The following is a 16141-nucleotide window of genomic DNA, read 5'->3' as shown; positions in this document are numbered from 1 at the left end:
TGTGAGAGAGATGTGCCATGTGGAAACTTGTTTACAATCTAAAGTCAGTCATCTTTTTACCCCAAGGAGGGGTCATGCCTGTCTTTTGGATTGGTGCATGGGTGCGTGCATGTGCTGGGGCTTTGCGTTCACACCATGGACAGGAATTGCTGGACTATAGTGCCCAGCACCACTGCAGTTACAGCACTGGGGCTGTGTGGCCTTCAGAACCACAGACCCTTTCCTGACCAAAGAAAGTTCTAGTGTGAGTTGGTTCTGCAGTATTTGAAAGGAGAACAAATAAAAGGAAAACAATAATAACAAAAAGGAACAACAAAGAAATCCAGAGCAGATCCTAATCTGTGTAGAAAGCCAGAGATAAAACCCTCACAAATTCTGGGCCCACGAGTCTATCCTTAAAAGATTTTACAAATATACATTATCTAATTACCATTATATCAGATATACAACATGCCCGTTTATTATAATTATGCTGGATATATAATTTATATGCATGAAATGGAACTGTCTGCATGGTTAGAACTGGGACTCGGTGGAATTGGAATTTGGAAGGTTTCTTTTTGGGCCATTATATGGTAAGACAACCATGGAAAATTACCAGCTTGCTTTTCTGTAGACAGACACTCTCAGCTTTGAGCTTCTGCTAAGTTTGGAAAGAGATTTGCTGCATACAGAGCTCTAGGTCGCAACTGAAAGAAAGAAACATGTTGGGAAATGCGAATTGGAGGGGTGGAAAATGCTATCAGGAAAAGAAACTCATGGGGAGAAATTCAGATGAAACCCGCGATAGACTTTCCTGGCAGGGGTGTTGGTGGAGTCAGCACTTCCCCCAGCACAGGTCAGCAGAGTGAAGCTGAACAAATTCTGGCACTAGTGCCTCAGCAGTGGCAAGAAGCTGGAGGAGAGATAAGCTGTTCCTCCTTCCTATTTACACGTTGGAGACAGTAAGATACTAGAATGAGTGGAGAAGGGGTCTAACAAGCATTTCAGTATATTTGTGCTTATTGAACACATTAACCCCACTACTTCCTACACTGAGAGAGCAGGCGATTTGTAGGCACTAGTATATTTTTATCTTATGAGTATATTTAATATAAACTAAATCTTTATTTCTCAGCCAGGCTATTCTTGTCCCTAGATCTGCCAGTCCCTTAGGAAAGCCTGCCCTTGAATTTGTTCCAAGGGTGAGGAAGAACAGATGGATGGGTGCTGGCTGGTACTGAGTGGTCTGGAGGTGATCCCCAGCCAGAAGCTGACCTACTTGCTACTCAAAGGTCAACCATGAGGACTGGCATGAGGGATGAGAACAGGGCCCCTTCCTGCCAAGATGGAGCGCTGCATTTCCTCCTCCCTGTCACGGGCTGCATGAGACTGGTTCTGCTTGTAGCAACTGAAAAGTCTAAAATTGATGAAAATAATCAGATAATGTAGGTGAGCCCTTGGAAGGAGCCATCTACTTACTATGGCTTTCTTTGACAGAAACTGATGCACGTCAGGAAGTTTCCTCCATTATCCCTCACTGTTTTCAGTTTGGTTGGGTTCTTCTTATGTAATTGATGTAGAGGTGGCTTTAAAAACAATGGGATGGGACTGTCAGAGAAATCTTTTCAGACACTGAGTTATTAGAGGTTATCTTGGCCTATAAGGCCACTGCAGTACGGGGTGCCGTGGCCACCCCAGTCCTTAATGAATATCTACAATGCTCGAGGTCATATCAAACAGTCACCTCTGTTTTGCTCGCTGTGCGGTAGTGGTGGTGGTGTCCTGGAATATAATGCAGTTGTTCTACCGTGTTGTGCCGTCGGGAGGCGAACGCTTGGCGCTTGGCGGATGTTGGGTTCATCCCTAAGGTATTGTACAAGTTATTTGAGGCACTAGGATGGGAGTGCATTTTTGTCATCCTGTAGCGATCCAAGACAGGTGTTGAAACAAAGACGTCTGTGTGTGACAGTGCCCGTGACATGGACTGCTCGGGGTACCCCGACCGCTCCGGGGAGAGCAGAGGGTCCTGCGAGTGGAGACGCTCCGCGGACAGAAGCTGTTCATCTGAGAGGATCCGTTCATAGGACATGCTGAACTCCTCAGGCATGATCCTCTCAGGAGACAGCACCCTGTCCTGGGACATGGCCCTGATGGGGCGGCGGGGCCTGTCCCTCTGGTTGGTCTGTTGAGACATTTTGATGACGTTGATGGGGAGCGTGCCCCGGGCTGCCAGGTCAGGCAGGTGTCTCCTCCTCATGTAGTACTCATCAGCCTCTTTGTCAGCTGTGGGAAAAGAAAGGGAACGGTTAGAAATGTCAGAGTGCTCTCCCACAGGGTGAGAATGGGTGGCGTATCACACAGCCGTGTAGAAGCCTCCCAGTAAGACCTAAGGGCTGTCTGCTAGCAGCTGGCCGTGGGCATGGACATCCATGTCCGGATGCTGCCTGTTGGAGGGACACCAGCCCCACGTGGGTTGTGTGGCCATGGGTTTATCAGCCATAGTTGTGTGCAGACAGCTGTAATTCCTTTCATGGTACATCACACCTCCTTGCACAACAGACACAACAGACTCTGTGTGCTGCTGGGTCCAGACCATGGTATCACACAATTCGCAGAAACAGCAAGTTATGGAGAAATGATCCAACATCACCTTCACAATGCACTTACAAAGAAAACACAGAGGAAGCAGGGTGAGGAAGGCAACTTCCCCATTCGGGGGAACTCATACCTCTGGCCTCAAATATGGATGTGCTGTGAAACCCCCTAAGCTACCTCAAAACACTGTTAATTACTATTCTTGAATATTTGTAAATGTGCTTACAAAGTGTCTCTGGTGAATATGGGATGTTCTCTCAGATGTTGAATCATATGCTTGAGGTTTTATTTACCAGTGTTTCAATACACTGCTTGATATTGTGGAGTTTATCTCATGGCAAGTTGCTTGATCAGTTTGCTTCTTCTCTGCCTTACATGATCTCTTTGTTGCAGAGTTCTTTTTGGATTTCAAACAAATGCTTCAGCCTCAGGGAGGATTTTACCTGCTGCAGATACATCCCAGCATACTACTTAAATCCCAGAGCAGATGGAATGACCTGATTCAAACAACCTGTGGGTTGAAGATGAAGGAAAAACCCAGCTTTCTGGTAAAAAACTTTGATGTTCATATGCCTTATGCTGGGGGAGTAGGACTACCTAGCTGGAAGGAGGATCATCAGTCTTGGGGTTTCAAGACAGCACAGTTTGTGGACCATCATGATGTGCCTGTGGCTGCAGGCGTAAAGCATGGAGCACCAACCCCTTATCAGAAATATGCTATCATTAAATGGAAGTTCCCAACAGTGTCTCCATGGGGTGGGTGGAGGGGGTGGAGGTATGTCTTGAGCTCAGCACTAAGGATCTGTATGTGTCTTTCTCCTCCATTTCCTTTTCTGAGATGTTTTCTTGATGCACCCCATCTTTTCTGGCTCATCAGTGGCTCCAGAAGACCCCAGAGAAAGACTCATCCCAGACACGTGGCAAACAGCCTTCATCTCCATGGAGAAGATAACAGAACATCCTCTGGTGTGCAAGAAGTGTCTTCCTCATTCAAAAACAAAGTGAAATTCTCCACCTTACAGAGAGAACGAGGTTTCTTGCAACTAATCTGATGGGGGCAGGCTGGTGCAGGGACCACAGAGTTGGGAACACACGCATAACCCAGCACGCACTTATCATCTGAAGCCAAGTGCTGGTGGACATCATCTAAATGCCACTCCTACGGCCTGCCATACAAATTCCTTTGCAAAATCTTTTGCCTGTAAGACACCTACAATAAAGATCATAAGAAAAGGAAGGCCTTTCATTTTCTCAGCTGCAGTATTTCACTCTACTGATACAGATGATGTTAGATGGGAAAGTATACAATGGTGGAAGAGCAAAAATGCACATGTAGAGTTTCTGAGGATGTTCAAGTGATAAAAATCACAAAAATCTGATTCAGAACTGTTAGGCAATCATGAAGTGGGTGAAGTAGATGGTCCTCTTGTGGGACAGCATCCTGTTCTGGGACATGGCCCTGATGATATGGTGGGGCCTATACCCTTGTTCTACAATGCTTGGATTCTATGCAGACATTAAATATATATAGCAGTTAAGCAGAAACTTGGTGAGATGTACTTAAGCAGAAACTGTTTATTCTGACACAGACATAAATCTGTAGTTTTTACACAACACATCAGGGGAGGAATTGGCTGGCTGTCCCATGAGGCGTAGTGTTAGCTGAGGAAATGTCAGCACTTTATGATACTTAATTGGGTGCTGGCAGCACCCAAATCCCAGAAGTTTGTTCACAAGAGAGCATTTAAAATTAGTGCCTTGGGCTCTTCAGAAAGAACTCACGGTGCTGCAAGCAGCCTGTGCTCAGTGACCTCACTCGCTGATTTCCTCCTCTCCCGCGCGTTCAGTGCTCTTTGATTCCCTCCGGATGTTGTTTCCCATGTTCCTGCAAACAGTCCACACAACCCAGTGGGTCCATGAGGAAGATGGCTGGTCCTTCTGCATCCAAAAATCCAAGCTGGGAATGCATGTGCTGAAATGCACGCCCTGATGGCACCATCTCTGGTGCTGAGCTCTTCTTGACAGCCCACACTCCGCCAGGACGTGAGGATTACCCAGAGCTCTCCTCTGTTGGCGTGCTCACTGTGGACAGGATTGGCTCAGCAGAGTATTTATTGTAGGAATGGGTCCTTTTTTTGGTAATAAAAAACTTCTAGGAAGAATCTTGTTGCAAATGTCAGAGAGCAACTCTCTTGTCATCCAACCCTCGTGCCTTTAAAACCACCTTTTAGGAAGCCTTGGAAGAACTAGGGAATTTTGATATGGCCACAGCAATGTTAGATATCTGTATTCTATCCTGTGGCCACAGATAGACTTGCACACACTTAGTGTGCATGGACTTGATAATGATGTGTGAGGCTGGTTGCGGAATAGGAGCTGAGCAATTAGCACTCTGGCACTTGGCCTCTGCTCTCTGGATGAGAGAATTGCTGCTGGATTTGCCCAAGTGACTCTAAATAGATGTAATTAAAGCAGAGAACATCCCAAATGGAGATGTGCTTGGATGCTCACACCTGGCCATGGTAATTGCCAGAGGAGCTAAACCAGCTTAAGTGAGGTTTGCAGTGGTTTGAGCCTCCTACTGAGGCAGAAGAATCAGCTGATTAAAAGTGGTTCAAAGTTGCTCCTTGCTAATTTAGGTGAACAATGCAGCAAGGCCTACACTCCAAAATGTTTTACTAATTAGAAACATTACAAATGTCCTTTCATTAAAAATATCCCTTCTGCACTGTTTTAAGAGATGGAAGTCTGCACGGCCTTCTGCTGGCGGTTGCTAACCCATTCAGGTCCTAATTGCACTTTAAAGGTGTTCCTAATCTCACGTTGTCTGTCTCCTCTGCTGCTGAGAGACACAGGTAGATGTTGGCACAGCTATTCCAGGAATATTTTCAGGTGTGGACAAACTTCATATCTTCTCAAAGGAATCAAAACTGTAAAATGTCAACAATGTGCTGGTTTAATTAGGCAGCAGGCTGCTGACTCTGGAAGGTGATGTCGGTTGAGTGTTACTGGAGCAGCAATGGAGGACATGGCTCCACGAGAGGCCAAGTATCACAGCAGTGCCTTTGTGTGTGAAGGGAAAGCTCTACAGCAGCATTTCCATACCAGAGAAGAACAGTGAAACGTACATGGCTTCAGGCTTCAGAGCTTCGAGGCTTCAAGTGCATCACCAAGTGCTGGTGGTGCTGGAACTGCTGATGTCTGGTCACCTTAGTTTGCTAAAACCAAAGTCATAGAATGGTTTAAGTTGGAAGGGACCCTTCAAGGCCACCTGGTTCAACTCCCTGCAATGAGCAGGGACAGCTACAGCTTGATCAGATCTCAGAGCCCTGTCCATCCTAACCTTGAATGTCTCCAGGGATGGGTTGCCCACCGCCTCCCTGGGCATATCCATGTGCCCAGGACCTGAAACCTTCCAGTCTGTTTCATCCCATCGTCGCTGCATCAGCAAGTTCACAGGGATGACGAGACACTGATACTGCTACTCCTTATTGTTTTATTGATGCTCACATGATAACTGGCATTTTTTAATTTAGCCAAAATAAATGTTTCTCTCTTATAGATTTTATATATAAAATTCAAAAAGCTGTCCTGAGTGGATTTCTAAGGGCCAGAAATGATGAGCAGATAGGAGGATATCACTGGTCTATTGATTAATGGAGATTTCTCTTTTTTTTAAAAAAGCCACCCTCATATTTATGGGGCTTTGCTCATGTTTTTCAAATACTTAGCAGTGGAATTAAGGGAAGTCACACTTTTCTGGATAATTTCTTTTTCTTTTCTTCCCATTCTTTCCCCTCACGTTAGTTCCTGGGACATTGCCAGGGCTTGTCTCCCCAAACATCCAGACTGCTGATTGCTTTAGGACAAGCTGACCTGCACAGGAGATTTTTGTTTCTCTCATTTGCAGGGAAAGCCCAAATGAGTATTTCCTCACATCTCACCTCAGCCTGCCTAAGATGAGTGAGACAAAGCCACTGCAGGAAGGCAGAGCACAGCTCCTCCAATGTGTGATTAGAGAAATGAGGTACATGGGTGGGTTTCTGAGAAAAGAGAGTGGAAAAGACAAGGATGATTTTTCTCCCTGTGGTTAGTATGATTAAAACATATGCACGTTCATCTGTATGTAAGGTCATCAGAGCAATTTATTTGCTTTTCTTTCTCAGCAGTTCCAGTGTATTCCCTCGTTGGCCTTGTCTTTCCTCTTTAACATTTTCAAGCTGCCAAGTCATTTGTGATGATCCAATACCAAGTGGTTTAATATGCCTGAAAATATTAGCTTCCTTTCTGACTGACCTTTCTCACTCAGCTGGGACAGCAGTTCCCTGGGGTGCTGGGCAGGGCAGAATTAACACAGATGCTTTTGCTCAGCTGCATGTTCCCACACTCCACACACTGCTGCTCTTCCCATGCACAAGCCCAGCATCAAAGGTGGCTTGTTATCCAGCAATGGGTTTGATAGTTTGCCAAAGCAATTCGGGGGTCAGTGAGAGACTGGCACCTTGATATGACAGAGATGGCTGCCCTTTGTTGCTGATTAAGAAGATGCCTGGATGAAAAGGAGGCCAGAGGAACTGCTGAGGAGAACTTAGAAGTCCTGATTGACAGAGAACTTAACAAGAGCCAGCAGTGTGCGCTTGGAGCCTGGAAGGTCAACAGTATCCTGGGTTCCAACAGAAGAGGGCGGCCAGCAGGGCAAGGGAGGGGATTGCCCCTTTCTGTTCTGCCCTTATGAGGCCTCATCTGGAGTACTGCATCCAACTCTGGGGACCTCAACACAGAAAAGATGCTGAGCTTTTGGAGAGGGTCCAGAGGAGGACCACAGAGATGCTCAGAGGGCTGGAGTACCTCTTTTATGAAGATTGGCTGAAGGAACTGGGCTTGTTCAGTCTGGAGAAGAGCAGGCTGTGGGGAGACATCATTGGGCCTTCCATTATTTAAAGAGAGTTTAGAAACATGAGGGAAATCAACATTTTACTTGGGTAGATAGTGATAGGGCAAGGAGGAATGGTTTTAAACTAAAGGGGGATTTAGATTAGACATCAGGGGAAGTTTTTAACAGAGAGAGTGATGAGATGCTGGAACAGCCTGCCCAGAGAGGCTGTGGATGCCCCATCCCTGGAGGTGTTCAAGGCCAGGCCGGATGAGGCCCTGGGCAATGTAATGTAGTACATGAGATAGCAGTTGGCAATCCTGCCTGTGGGGAGGAAATGGGGGCTGGAACTTAACGATCCCTGAAGTCTCTTCCAACCCAAGTCATTCTATGATTCTATGAAGAGGAAGGTTGACTCTGCTCAGCACGTTCTTGAGGCATTTGAGCTTGACCCCTTAACACAAATCTATTTTTGCCTCTTTAAACAAATATCTAGGAAACAATGCAGGAAGTCAACCATACTCCCTCCTGTGACCTGCTGAGGGGCACGTTGGACACGTAAGGAGATGTCTTTTCTTCGGCTGCAAAACAAGTTTTTTGAGACCCCATGGATCAGACACCTGGTAAGGTAATGACCAGTGCATGGATGGAGTTGCTTGGTCAGAGAGTTCATATTCAGTGTGAGCTGGGTAAGCATTGCAGGAGTAGATACAGAAGAGTTCAGATCTGATGTACATTTCCAGATGTTGGCTGTGGAAGATGTGGGAGGTTCAGTTAGCATTTGTTTGTTGTTTTTTAATGTTCCAGTGAGATACATCAATATCCTTAGCAGGAAGCTCAAGGCATTTTCAGTGACCATCTATGCACAATATATAAAACAATAGATGAATCTCAGGCTGGAAGAGGTCTGGACCATCTCCTTCACACAGTAAGAGCCACAGTAAGAGTCCTTGGTGCAATTTGTGGTGGATGCTTCCCTAACGTGTTCCCAATAATGTCAAGACAGACATCCCCCAGCCTCTGAGCTGGAAGTACTTATCCCAGGTAATCCTGAGCATTGGAAATCAATTAGAAATGAAAGAGCAACCTGGGGGCTATCCAGTTGATCCATTTTTACACTATTTAATCTGAAAAAAATGAAAACAAATCATCACCTTGAAATGAGGACATTTTAAAGCAGTTATGTTTCAATGTCATGATTTCAAGGGTTTCCCAGTATTGAACAACATCATCAAAGCTACTCAAGAACATGGACAGCTAGTCACAGGGATGCAGGGAAAGGGAAATGCTTCTGGTTAGGAGAGTGACTCCAAATGTTATCAGGAAGCAAAAGTCACATACATGGCAGTATCCAGTCCCTAAATACCTTATCTCTGCTCTGCAACATGGTTAAGCACATGCTTACTTTTCAGCATGTCAAATATACTTGCCTACATGTTAAACACAGATTTAAATTCCACAGTGAAGTGCCAAGGAGTGGGCAGAGATTTTTATGTGCTACATTTCTGTTGCATTTTCTCTTCTGGAAAATCCTCTGCATGAGGATGTGCTATGGACAGTCCAAGGGCTCCTCTGCCACTTCGTTTTGTACGTCTCTCTTAGCAGGCTAACTTGGGAATGCAGCTTTTAGACAGAGCAAGGATGTAGCATCTGCTCTTTGTCCCGATCTGCTTTCAGTGAAGCTATTGCAAATATAGACACTGAACTTATTTTTCCAACTGAGGCAGCATGTATACCTGGCTGCACCCAGAAAATGCCCATGTTAACACACTATAGACTTGACATCTCAGTCTAGAGAGAGCACTTTTCATCACAAATCTCACTTATTTCTAAATCTCACTGAAGCTGAAGATATTTCCATGTGAATATTCGCCATCAGGAGCAGCAGTGAGTTGGAGCATTGCAGAAAAGTTGACAGAACAATGCAATATGTAAAACAGCAAGAAAGAATAGATACTAACTGGCATGAACAGGTCAGAGAGCAACACATAAAGACATCAGCAATGCACTAAAGACCAGGGTAAGGTGCTGTTCAGGACCATGAAACATGGTGGACTGCAGCACTGCTGGGGACAGGCAGATGTGCTCCTACTGAAATGGAGGTTCCCAGCCAATTCAGCACCTTTTTATCAGCCTGGGTTTGTCATCTGGTTCCAGCTGCTCCTGCAGATGGTGAGATATCTGCTCTGAGTGCATCGGGCTGAGCTCGGCTGATGTGAACAGCCAGAAAGCAAAAAAGGATTCTCAGATGACTCTATCAGGAGCAGAGAGAGGCGGAGCTGGGGGAGGCAGCACAGGATGGAGGTCAGTAAGCAAATAACCACATGTGCTCTCACAGTAATGAAGTGACTCTTTCTGCTCTTCCCTGATGGGAAGCGACATCCAGGAGAATCATTACCGGAGATGCCAACTTGGGCAGTACAACAACACAGGGAAGAAGATTATTGCCTTAATGTTGTGCCCGCTGTGGCTTACAAGCAAATGAGATACAAAGGAAATGAAATGAGCTGACACCTACTTAGTCTCTTCAGAGAAGAATATTTACTTGGGTTTGTCTTGACGGCAGACTCGTAGGATGGTGGGAGGTGAGAGAGGTTCTGGAAGGACCGGGAGAAGGACAGATCGTAAGGTTCGGTGGCAGAAGTAAGGATGTTGTTCATCCGTGGCGTGTCTGCAAAAAAGAAAAAAGAAAAATAAGACATGTCCAGAGCATGCATGAAAACCAGCTGAGAGGGGTGAGCTGTTCCCACAGCTCTGGACAGGGAGAAGTGCTGTAACTGAGCCATCCTCAGCGACAGTTCCTGGACAGGATTTGAAGTGGCTCCAACGGGTCGATATAAAATGGATGTGGCTTTGCTTCCTTGTCCCCAGTGATCATGGAGAGAGGCAAACTGGTGCCTTGGAAGCCTCCAGACAGACGAGCCTTCATTTCATGGTTCTGATGGAATGAGTCAGCTCACTTACCATGGAGGTCTCCATCATGATGTGGTGAACTGACCCTACTGCATCCCGCACAAGCTCATGCACCATCACCTACCTTTGCCTTGCAAGCTACACTTTTCCATTCACCATAGCCATTGAAAAGTGTCTGTGAGTTCATTTTAATAATCAGATTGCTCTTTCATCATGCCAGAATTCGGGTCACTGCTCCAAACCTGGAAGCTCCATACAAAACCCAGTCCATGGCCCCAGTGTTCTAGTGGGCGCTGGGGCTGGCCATACATCCCCTGTTTGCGGTGAAGCATGAAGTGCAGCTGTGCAGTTTGCATCTGGCTGTAGTCAGAAGATGAGGCAAGGCTTGGAGGGGTTCCTGAAGCACAGAAACAGGGCTGGAGGATACTGCCCTCTGCTTGTCTTCACTTTGCTGGTCACTAAAGGAGCGCCTGGTCAGCTTAAAACTCCCTCTGCTGGGATGCTAATGCTGAGGGCGCTGTCAGTAAAGATTAGCACTGAGCTGGGATGTTAGAAATCAAGTCCAAGCAATCTGTAGAGTTTGCCGTGTAACTGAAATCACATCCTTTTGCCACAAGCTGGATGGAAAATGGTCTTTCATCAGTTCAGCTGAGGGACAGAGGCCTGCTGAATTACAGCATTTTTGACTCCTGGTGTTCAAGTATTAACATAGGGATAAGAGTATTGAAAATAGCAAGGACTGCAATTGTTGGGAGCAAAGCTATAACAGGCTACAAGGTCATGGAAAGGGGCTCTGTGGGGGCTTGAATCAATGTTGGAATGCATTAGCTGGGTCAGTAGGCCAAGGAGCTGGCCACTTGTGATATGATCTGACAGGGAAATGACAGGGCAAAATGTTCCGATGTAGCTGAGGAGCAGCAGAATGCCTAGGTTCACCCTTCCCTGTCATGCAGTCCTCCAAAGGGTACTCATGAAGAGCAATGCAATATAAGCTCAGCACTTATTCATGTGCCTTTAGACTCTCATAGACCCTCCCTGGTCTATGGGCTGCTGTGAGCTAAGTCACAGCTTCTGCCCAAAACTGGAGCAAGTGTGCTAGCCTTGCGCAACATTTTCCAGCTTCTCTCATCTCCCAGAGAAAAATTAAATGAGAACTACCTGAGTGCAGATATTTCAGCAGATATTTTCTAGACTTGATTCTGAAATTCAGTGGTTTCAGTGTGTGGGTTTTGCATGGAGTCCTGTTTGCACTGGAGAACAGGATATCTTCTGAGAGCACCCACATTTTGCAAACTTCCTTGGTGCTTCCTGTTGCCTAAGGATGGTGTTGCAGTTCCCACGTGTGTGGGGAAGCAGAGCTGCTTCCACAACCTTCCTCCCACTGAGACTCCTGATAGATATTTTAGAACTTCTATCCCCTATCCTTTGCATGCTTCTCAGCCAAGGAGAGGCCAACAGTCCTGTCTTCCTGAAGAAGGCTGCTCAGGGCTTCCTAAAGCCAGCTTCCTCAGAGTGCTCCTCTGCAGCTCCCACAGGGCTCAGTCCAGAGGCACTGAACCATGTGGGCGATGCCAGAACATCTGCGATGTACACAGAGTTGGAAGAACTATCAGGCACTTGAATAACAACCACCATGTCAAACAAACACCAAGTCATTCCTTCCTGCCCCTCTTGTCACTGACACTGTGCACTCTTCCACATGAGGAAGCCTCCTGCAGAGCATCATATCAGGGTCTTCTTCCTCAATATCTATCTGTGAGGTTTGACAGCAAGTAAAGGAGCAACTTTTTCCCCCCGACCCAGCATGGGGCACCACATCCTATGCGGGGGGCACCAAAAGATGAGGGTTAAGGAGATGTCTCTGCTGTGGCACTTATCAAACACATGCATGCTCTCTTCTGGGCTTGACAGCCAGCAGGCAGTGACAGGCACCTGAACGAAAAGGAAAAGCCCAGTTCTCTGCCAGAGCATCATTTTGATCCTCGCTCTGAGAAAATATGAGGCACTTTCCGGCAGAATTTAGCAAAGGCGAAAATTTCCTCTTTAAAATGCAATAACCATCTTGGTTAATAAAAGCTTCCTCCCTATTGGTTACGTATGTCTCTACACTCCTGGAATTGTTATTGCTTGGCAAAAGGAACATAACCCTAAGTGAGTATATAGCTAATGTATCATTTCTCTGAGAGCGTTATTTTCCTGCTGATGACTTCAACCCATGTCTAATAGACTGACTGCAGGATTAGGAAGTGCATCACATCATCAGAGAGGTGGAAACAATTGATTAGATATTATCCAGTAAACAGAGACTCTATCAGCATTGAAACAATATGCCCACTCCTACTTGTGCTTGTAGGGCAAGGACCCTGGGGTAACATCTCTTTGCAAATTTCTCAGCTAGAACCTGTATCTAATCTTCATTCTGCATGGAGGTTTGGATGAGCTGAAATAAGCCCAGTTATATGCATGGAGCCGTGTTCAGTGCTGAAGGAGCATGAACTGACTACTTGCATGGAGAGTGTGAAATAAACTGCCACACGTTTATCCAACGGGCTTCTGCAGAATCACTGCATCTTCATATTGCTTTTTCCATCCAGCCAGTCAGGAACAGACCATCAGTATTTTGGCAAACGAGAAGTCACCTTGAAATTCACTCCCTACTGTTCAGCAAAATAAGGGATACCTGAAATGACCAAGATGGCTTCAGCTGTCTTGTGTGTAATGTCGTCTGAGGGCAACGCTGGAGAACTGAGAGGTGCTGGGAAGGAAAAACCTCTTCTGCAATTTAAATTCTGAGACTAATTCAGCAGGAACTCTTTGCTTCTACACCAAATTTGAATCACCCCTTTCCCTGGTCTCCCTTTTTCCTTTGTGGTGTTCACAGGCTTCTACGGAAGGTGCTAGACCTAATTAATTAACAAGATATAAATAAAAAGATCCCTCCATTTCCTGCATGGCAGCTGAGGTTGCTCCGTTCCCCAGCACTGCCACTCATTCCAGTTCAATTCAACATTCTGGGCAATGGCAAATGTTCACTGGAAAACAGAGGATGTCCTATGCTTACTGGAATTGCCTTTGAAAGTCAGTATTAGATCACGTTTGCCTCACCTCCATCCTGCAGCCACGTGGCAGTTTGTGCCCCTCTGACACACCATGCTTTCTGAGCACAATTTACAAAGCTATCTGCAGAGAAGCACGGAGGAAATGAAGCTATCCCAGTGCATAGCACACACTACAGAGATGGGAACATCACCCAGCAGTTCTTTTCTTCTGGTTTCCAAATTCTCCTTGCTATAGCATTGAATATCAATAATACCTCTTTACAACCAATGCAACATCTTAAGATTCTGAAAGCATCTCTCTGACTAATTCAGCAGGAGAGGGCTCAGCCCTGCAGCACTTCCCCTTTGCTGAGCATGGATCCACCTGTGAGGATTTAGGGGCTGCAGAACCTCCCTCTGCAATTATGGGTTCATTCCTCTGTGTTATGCACACACCCAATGGCTTTATGATCTACAAAGGAGGGAAAAGCACTCTCTGTTGAGTGAGAGCCTTGTTCCACTTCCAGCACTCAGGGCTGAGAAGCAGATTCAGGGTTTTTAAAGCTGGAAGCTTGTGTTGTGGAAAGCAGACCTGAAGTCCCTGCAAATCAGCTTGTTCTTTAGCAGCATTTTCTGTCTCTAAGTGTGTTTACACAAAGCACAGAGCCTTCTGACAACAAGGAGAGGAGCAAATGATAACCAGGAGGAAGAAAACCCAAAACAAAACAACACAAAAAGTGAATTTATGGCAAAGTTTTAAACAAAGCTCAAGTGGCAAAAAGGATGTGCTCCATATTTGCATATGAGCCTGCACATATGTTGTGCGAATTTTGCAGCATATTTCAACAGATGCCTTTTAAAACATTCACCCGGGGAAAGCAAACAATGTCACCTAGAAGAAGCTGATACAACCAAAGCCTTCTGCTGCTCAGCTTCAGCTCGTCACAGCCTCAGCCCTCTGTCACAGCATGCAATTCTCCTCCAGCACCGCCTTCTGCTCAGCCACTTGAAGGCTGAGACACAAAGTCTTCTCCAATTCTGATGCAAGCTCATACAGAGGGACACATTCCCTAGGAAAATCTGCCTGTATCAGTTGGTGTTTGCTACCTCCTGTGCCATCCTGAGCCATCCTGGGAATGCCATGCTGCTACAGCAGGCACAGAACTGGTGTGCACTATGGAAGGGGTGGGTGGGAGGGCTGGAGCTATCTGTGTTTTCAAACATCTTTCTTTTTTTTTCTTGTTAAAAACACCATTATTAATCATGTTTTACATCTCTCACAAAGAATCTCACAGAGGTTCATACATTTCCAGCTCAGCTGCTGTGGTGTAAATCAGCAGCTCCCCAGAGGGTAGCTGCCCTCCTTTGTAGGAGTTGGAGATGTGGTGTTTTAAATTCAGTTAGTGGAGAATGAAATACATCTGCATATCAGGATGGCTCTTGGAGGTGGTCTTTTAGGCCTCATTGCAGAGTAACGAGGTGTTAAAGAAACCAAGTGAACTACACCAGCACATTGCAAGATGATGCCCCTACAATAAATGCACAAATGGCACAGCTGAATCCTATCAGTAATGGCATGAAGATGCTTCTGAGCACACGTAGCCCTGTGCTTACAATGGTGTTGACAAAGAGAGGAGCTTCCCAGGTTCTTCCCATAGGGAAGAGTGGAGACACGGTGCTTATCTGGGTGCTGGGCCATGGTGGGCCATGGGATTGGTGTCCTAACAGCTTTCACCTGCAAGCTGAGGCCTCCATGCTCAGCCCCTCCATGCCAAGGCCATGAAAACAGTGGTTCTTTGGAGCACTGAGTATTTAGACTAGACTAAATAGAAAGACCAGTTGCTTCAATGCTAAATACAAAGACAGTTGCCATTGGAGCCCCTGCAGCTCAGCACACACTAACAGAGGCTGCTTGCACCCCTTACGTGCACTCATGGCCCCAGCAAACCAATGTGTTCCCTATGGAGGGTGTAGGACATCACTGTAGGATATTATTAGCAACATTTTGGGTAAAGATAAGTAGACGACACTCCAAATTCACTAAAGGGCTTCAATCTGCCCTTGTATTTGTGTAGTGCACCAATCTCTGTGCAATTTGATTAGCAGGATTTGTGCATAAGGTGGTTGAATCACTGATTGCCACTGACATCTCCATTACATGTGGTGACTGGAATGCATCAGAAAGTTGGCACTGTGCTGTCTGGTCCTCCCAGATCACCTGGCTCATCTCTACCCCCACTTTCATTAAAGATCTGCTGCTCTGCAGAAGGAACGTTGTAACATAATGTGTCTACTTGTTCTGCAGGTTATATTCCAGAGATCTGATTATCTTCTAATTTCCTCACATATATTACCATTGGGGATAAATCTAATTTAAACAGTCCTTAATTGTTATGATTTTGTAAACAGTGTCTTAAACACAATAGATACAGAACTCTCAACAAATTGTTGGAGGAGATGTGACAGTACAGGGAATCATTTTCATATCCTCTGGGACTGTCCCACATTGAAGCTTTGGGTCTGATGTTAGAAAATGAATTATTTTAGCAATATATCCCCCAAAGTCTTGTTACTGTGTGGGAAGGAATGCCCTGAATATCTAAATGAAGAAAAGGAAGGGAGGAAGGAAGGAAGAGAGGAAGGATGGGAGGGAAGGAAGGAGAGGAAAGAAGGAAGGAAGGAAGGAGGGGAAAGAAGGAAGGAAGGAAGGAAGGAAGGAAGGAAGGAAGGAAGGAAGGAA

General features: G+C 45.8%; 1 protein-coding gene across 1 annotated transcript in view; it reads right to left on the bottom strand.

The window, feature by feature from the left end:
* Nucleotides 1-1663: 1663 nt before the first annotated feature.
* The window catches only part of SHISA6 (shisa family member 6), a 215374-nt gene continuing 200896 nt past the window's right edge, over nucleotides 1664-16141 (bottom strand). Inside the window, exons 5-6 of the mRNA XM_042883938.1 lie at nucleotides 9969-10121; nucleotides 1664-2265 (exon numbers count right to left, since the gene is read on the bottom strand). Coding sequence (XP_042739872.1) covers nucleotides 1715-2265; nucleotides 9969-10121 — 704 coding nt within the window. The 3' untranslated portion in view covers nucleotides 1664-1714. The remainder of the gene's footprint in view (nucleotides 2266-9968; nucleotides 10122-16141) is intronic.

The sequence above is a fragment of the Lagopus leucura genome, unplaced genomic scaffold (genome assembly GCF_019238085.1).
Source record: "Lagopus leucura isolate 7727_CA_CO unplaced genomic scaffold, USGS_WTPT01 Super-Scaffold_100040, whole genome shotgun sequence".
Classification (NCBI taxonomy): Eukaryota; Metazoa; Chordata; class Aves; order Galliformes; family Phasianidae; genus Lagopus; species Lagopus leucura.
This window is presented reverse-complemented; position numbering and strand designations above follow the sequence as displayed.